At 42.0% G+C, this 6,295-nt stretch overlaps 1 protein-coding gene across 9 annotated transcripts in view; it reads left to right on the plus strand.

Moving 5' to 3' along the window:
* Positions 1-5,709, plus strand: part of ZNF664 (zinc finger protein 664) — a 44,006-nt gene extending 38,297 nt beyond the window's left edge. For 3 of the 9 annotated variants that reach the window (XR_009345873.1, XM_059139696.1, XM_059139697.1), the window contains 2 exons: positions 1,563-1,628; positions 1,729-2,097. Coding sequence is in view for 8 of the 9 variants with exons in the window: in XM_059139696.1 (XP_058995679.1) it covers positions 1,563-1,628; positions 1,729-1,741 (79 nt within the window). In the remaining variant the exon portion in view is untranslated. Of the gene's footprint in view, positions 1-1,562; positions 1,633-1,728 lie in introns of all 9 variants that reach the window. The other 6 variants (XM_059139693.1, XM_059139695.1, XM_059139692.1 and 3 more) reach the window with 2 other exon arrangements.
* The last annotated feature ends 586 nt before the right edge of the window (positions 5,710-6,295 follow it).

The following is a 6,295-nucleotide window of genomic DNA, read 5'->3' on the forward strand; positions in this document are numbered from 1 at the left end:
TCTGTGTTAATTTGTGCATGTTATGTGAAAAATACATACAATCACATTCCCATCCCTGCTTTGCACAAAAGTTACCATAGTATATACGCTATATGCTGTTCTTTGTCTTGCTCTGTTTGCCAAACAGTATGTCTGGGGTCTCCATTTCAGTGCATAGTGTTCTTCCTTGTTCCTTTTTTTTTTTTTTTGAGCAGCTAAGCAGCATTTTATTGTGAGGGAGTACTAGAGCTGATTGGACCAGTCCCCTGTGGATGGGCCTTAGGTTGTCTGCAGTTTTGCTGTGACAAGTACTGCCCCAGTGAATAATCTGGGACATCAGTCACTTTCAGTGTATCTTGGGATGGATCTCTAGTAGTGTAGTTACAGAGCAAAGGATAAATGCGTATGTAATTTTTCCAGCCACTGACTATATTTTTGCTGAAATTTGGATATCCAGTTCAATTTCATAATCCTAACACTTCCATTTAAAAGCAGTCCAGTTTATTTTGCCACTTTAATGTTGAAGAGATCTCATTTGCCCATTACCCTGTCTTTGTCTGAAATATACTACTGAGAGTGTTACTTTAAGAAGATCCATTGATTTCATTTAATAAATTAATTAGTTGCAGTATCAGTTGCTGATTATAGAATACAGGAGTTGAAAAGATTTCTAAAACATAGTCCTAAGCCTCACAAGAGTTCAAATAGAATATTTTGGGATTTATTTTATTTCCTGATTATTCTATTTGTTGTGTATTTTGTCCCCCGTTGGTTGTCAGAAGACTGGTAATAAGGCAATGGGAAGTGTGCCTCTGTACCCAAATGAAGTGGGGTATGTCTGTTGGAGGAGAGAGGTTGTCATAAAAGTCTCCAGAGATGTACTCTACAAATATTAATTGAACACTTCGCCTTCGCTGGAATGTAACAGCGAGCAGCACACAGAGTTCCTTCATCATGGCATTTACATCTAGTACAGGAGATGTATCAGAAACCAAGGAACAATAAGATAATTACAAGTTCTGTGTACTTTGAAGGAATCAAACAAGAGATTAAAATAGTCTCAGCCAGGGACCCTCCTCAGGTAAGGGAGGGGGCAGCTGACAGCAAACCACATGCCAGGTGGGGGAGGAAGTATTTCAGGCACTAGCTTGGGGTGTTGAGAACTGAAACAGAAGGCGCAGCAAGCTGTGGGGGAGAGTGGAGGCAAGGTCATGCAGGGACTTGGGTTTTCACTGAAGGGTTTGTATTTTATTTTAAGTGTATCAGGAAATCATTGAGGACAATTAAGCAGAGAGTGACATTCAGTACCAATATGTCATAGATTTACTCTTTCTGTAGATCAGAAGGCTAATCAAATGGGATGTTTTAGTTCTAAAGCAAATAGTGTCCCTTCTGTAGTTCAAAGTGGAGGTAGTTTTCCTTCTTGCTCCTTTATTCAGGACAGCATCAGGTCTTAGGATTGCTTTTCTTTTTTCAGTAATATTCCCTTGATGTTGTTTAGACGATTACAGTAAGTGGTTGTAAGTGGATTATATACTTGGACTATGAACAGGAGCATGATATCTACAAATTCTCTTCTTCAGACCTGCAAATCCAAGAGATACATCTCTCTGGAAGATAAGAGAGCTTCTTCCCCAAGATCAAAAAAGGTCTGTATTGCTGCTGTCACAGTTTTATGAAATTAATTATGGAGCCAATAGCAATTTTTGGAAAAAGAGGCATTTTCAATATATTATGTTTCTGTTACAGGAGACTGGAGTGAGACTCGTGTAGGGAATCCCCAGAAGGAAGGATTGGCACACCTGGAACCCGAGGAGCTTGCTTCCTGGAAAGGCTCCTGTCTGATGTGTAGGAGGCAGAATGTCCTACTGACTCTTCAAGGGGAGGCTACACAGGATCGAGACCCTCCACCACAGGCGACACTGTGCATTCCTTTTTCTAGAAGTGGGAAGTACGAGATTATTCTACAAGAGGAAGATTCCAGGGGCTTAAAAACACAGAGGTTTGCACCTTGGGAGCCCCTTGGAATGTTGACAACTCAGGATCTAAAGGAAAATTCTGTGTTAATGAGTTACAGAATTCATGTGGAAGTAAATGTCACTTCATGATCAATAATAATACTGAGTGAGGAGCACTATGCAGGAAGAAATCTTCCATAGAAAGACAGGCAGGGAGAAGCTTAGGCCAACCTTAGACCTACTTAATAGAGCAAGCCTGAGATAAACTGCCAGAATGGCCAAATAAGAGACTCTATGAGATAGCAATTCTGTAACTATAGTAGTCATACAGAAATTTTTTCCTCTAAATCACGATACCAAATAGGAAAAATGATCTACAAGTGCCCCATGTGTAGGGAATTTTTCTCTGAGAGAGCAGATCTTTTTATGCATCAGAAAATTCACACTGCTGAGAAGCCCCATAAATGTGACAAGTGTGACAAGGGTTTCTTTCATATATCAGAACTTCATATTCATTGGAGAGACCACACAGGAGAGAAGGTCTATAAATGTGATGATTGTGGTAAGGATTTTAGTACTACAACAAAACTTAACAGACATAAGAAAATCCACACAGTGGAGAAGCCCTATAAGTGCTATGAGTGTGGAAAAGCCTTCAATTGGAGCTCACATCTTCAAATTCACATGAGAGTTCATACAGGTGAGAAACCCTATGTCTGTAGTGAGTGTGGAAGGGGCTTTAGTAATAGTTCAAACCTCTGCATGCATCAGAGAGTCCACACCGGAGAGAAACCCTTTAAATGTGAAGAGTGTGGGAAGGCCTTCAGGCATACTTCTAGCCTCTGCATGCATCAGAGAGTTCACACAGGAGAGAAACCCTATAAATGTTATGAGTGTGGGAAGGCCTTCAGCCAGAGCTCGAGCCTCTGCATCCATCAGAGAGTGCACACTGGGGAGAAACCCTATAGATGTTGTGGGTGTGGGAAGGCCTTCAGCCAGAGCTCAAGCCTCTGCATCCACCAGAGAGTGCACACTGGGGAGAAACCTTTTAAATGTGATGAGTGTGGGAAGGCCTTCAGTCAGAGCACCAGCCTCTGCATCCACCAGAGAGTGCACACAAAGGAGAGAAACCATCTCAAAATATCAGTTATATAGAGCATTTTGCTAAGAGTTAAAAATCTTAAAACCCATAAGTGCCACTAGGAAGGAAACCCTGTAAATACCTACATTGATCCAAGAAATTTTTACAGCAAGCCCCAGCAGGACATTGTTTTTGAAGAGGCATATGTGAGATTTGCTTTGTTTTGTTTTGTTTTTTTGGGGTTTTTTTTGTTTTTGTTTTTGTTTTGATTCATGCCAAGTATGTTCCACAACTTGACTTTGAATCTGGAATCCCTCTGAGTGTCTGCCCAAGATGGGCCATGAGGTCCCAGTCATGGGTATGTGTTTCCTGGGATTTGGGCTTGATGCCTCAGTAGTGGGAAATATGACACAGGAAACCATGATCATTGCCTAGCCTCCTGAGTCACCTTCTGTCTACACTTTACCTAACAGTTACCCCAGACATCCCCCTTTCAGGAGCTCATGCCCTTCCTTCCCTCAATTCAGGCATACTGGTTAATGCATTTGAAAACACCTCTCACAAAGACAGTGTGCTGGTATTTCTGAGGTTATCCTTCGGTTCAGCCCCTACATATCGTTCCATAGATCCCATCACTTCTGAGCCCGCTTTACCCGTATGTCCTCACAGTACCCGTAAATATCCATCCCTTCCTAGATGGCATTAAATTTCACTTTAGATTTTAGGTGACTCATAATTTCCATTCACTTGGCCCATCAGAGAAATCACTGGCAGACATACATGCCCTTGAACTTTTCATGAACTTTTTAAAAAACATGTCGCGGTTTCTGCTAATCACTGTGTCTCTATGTTAGACTTAATTTTCTAGTGGCTACATCACATATTTTTAACTTGAATTTTTTGGAAATAGCTGAATGTAAATAGGGAGGAAGAAGCAAGCAAGCAAAGTTAGAACTCTCTCCATCCAGAATTGCCCTCTTGGGCTCCTTTTGTAGCATGTGGAGCTCCTTATTAACTAGGGGAGACCATAGGAGAAGTGGCTGTTGGGAGGAGTCACTAATAATATTTAGTCTCTGTTTCTGTAATTTTGGGCAATAATGTGTAGGAGTCATACCTTCATTGAGGATCAGGTATTCCTTCGTTTTTAGGCATGAATGTCTATGTCACTCTCTCCTTTCCTTTCCTTCATTCATTCAACAAGTATTTATTGAACACCTCCTATGTGCCAGGCACTGTGCTAGGTGCTAGGAATACCACTGAGTAAGACAGACAAGGGCCCTACTCTCATGGAGTTTACTTCTGGTGGAGGAGACAGATGATACGCAAGTAAGAAAATACATAATGTAGTTTGAGATAGTGATTAAGTGCTATGAAGAAAATAAATTAGGGTGATGATTTAGAGTGGGGGTGGGGTGGGGGTGGGGCATCATTAGACAGCGGTCAGGGAAGGCCTTTCTGAGGGGGGCACTGGAATGGAGCGCGCAAGGCTGGGGGCACCAGCTGGCTGGCCCTGCTGCCATGTTTGCGGTGTGGAAGGCGGCCAGGCACTGGGGCGGAGTTAGCAGCGGGGAGGGGAGAGATACTGAGTTGCTCAGTATCCCAACTTTTATAGGCCCTTTTTTCTTGTCTTCTTTTCTTTTCTTTCGTTCTTTTTTTTTTTTTTTTTTTTTCCTTTCTTTTTGTGGCTAGATTGATATTAAAAACTCATGTGGAAGAACTCAAGGAATGTTTAGAAGACCAAAAGTCCCCAATGATGAGAACAAAAAGCAACTAATTTTTAACTTTCTCTTCTCATTCCTGTTTCCATTGATTCCCACATGTAGTCCTTATGCTCAGGAAGTCTTGGGAGAAGTTAAGCATCTTTGAAGCTCTGAAATGGGTGAATAGGTTTGTGGTGTCTGTCAACTGTCTTAAGAGGTTGGAATGAATTACCCGAAATAGTCATCAAAATACTGAAACAAAGCTTGATTTTCTCTTCATATTTGAATTAATTTCTTCTGTTTGACTGGAAGGGGTTTTTGTGTAACTAAAACCTTAAGGCATAAAGGAGATTTGAAAGGAGCACATAATTTAGTGGGTGGGCCATATAACTAGAGATGGGGTTCGGGGATCATTGCGTCCCTCTCTGGGTTTTCATCGAGATAGCTCTGTTCACAGCCTTTGGGAAGTCCCTTCTCCTGCGTGTTCTCCTTGCCCAGGAGAGGGCCAGCCTAGTTCCTGGGTAAAGCCCCTTCCAGGCCTAACGCCCTCGACTACGATTTACTGTAGTGTCTTACCCTCGTCCATGTCACGGTAGCCTGCGGCGTTAGAGAGCCGCCTAGACTTTTAGTTGGTAGAGAGACAGCTGAAATATCATCAGTAGGATTTTAGTTTTAGGAAAAATCGGTTTGATTTCTAGCTTTATTACTATTAGGTGTGTGAGCTTGGGCAGATTGCCTAATCGTTGAGTCTAGTTTTCTCACGAAATGAGGATATTAGGCTAAATGATTTCCGAGTTTCCAGCTAGTCCTAGAGTTCTATATTTCTACATAGTTGAATTATTTTATCATGCTGTTGCTGGGGAATATGACTAACACTTTTGAAGCTACTAATTTTATGTCGAGCTTTAAGGTCCATAATTGTTATCTTTGGAAAATATTATTTGACCTACAGTATGTCCAAATCAATTTAATAAAATCACTTTATAACAGGGTTCTGTGCTTGACTGTAGTTGTGTGAATTCAGGGGTCATTGTGTATGGGGGGGGGGTGACTTGTGTATTATGCCTATGTGGGTGACCATATAATTTACTTTTCAAACCAGGCATTTGAGTAAAGGGGTGCTGTTAATGAGGCCCACAGGCCTAAGCCGGGACTGTCCCAGCAAACCGAGTTGTGAGGACACCCTGGTCCAAGGATCACAACCCAAGCAAGTAAGAAATGACTACATTGCATCAGGAATAACTCAAAGAGGAGTTGGAAGGTCTGTGGCAAACTTGAGGTGTGAGTTACTGAGCGGACGGCCCCTACTTGGCTGTAGCTATTTATTTCTGTGCTAGAATATAGGCCAAAAGCTCCCACATACTCTGCTCTTTTAAGAGAAAACCAGCAAGCTGGATTTGTATATAAAATTTAGTGATTGTGGAATGTTGATAAGTTCACGTTCCCTGTGACCCATCTTGGTCATTGCTGTCACCTGCCTTGGGCCCACAAGCTTTCATTTCATTTTGCAGAGTCCTGCTCTAGCCCCTGATGAGCGGCCCGTTCCTGGTCCAGTGTAACCTACCCCTTGGGGAAGC

The sequence above is a fragment of the Mustela lutreola genome, chromosome 11 (genome assembly GCF_030435805.1).
Source record: "Mustela lutreola isolate mMusLut2 chromosome 11, mMusLut2.pri, whole genome shotgun sequence".
NCBI classification, from domain to species: Eukaryota; Metazoa; Chordata; class Mammalia; order Carnivora; family Mustelidae; genus Mustela; species Mustela lutreola.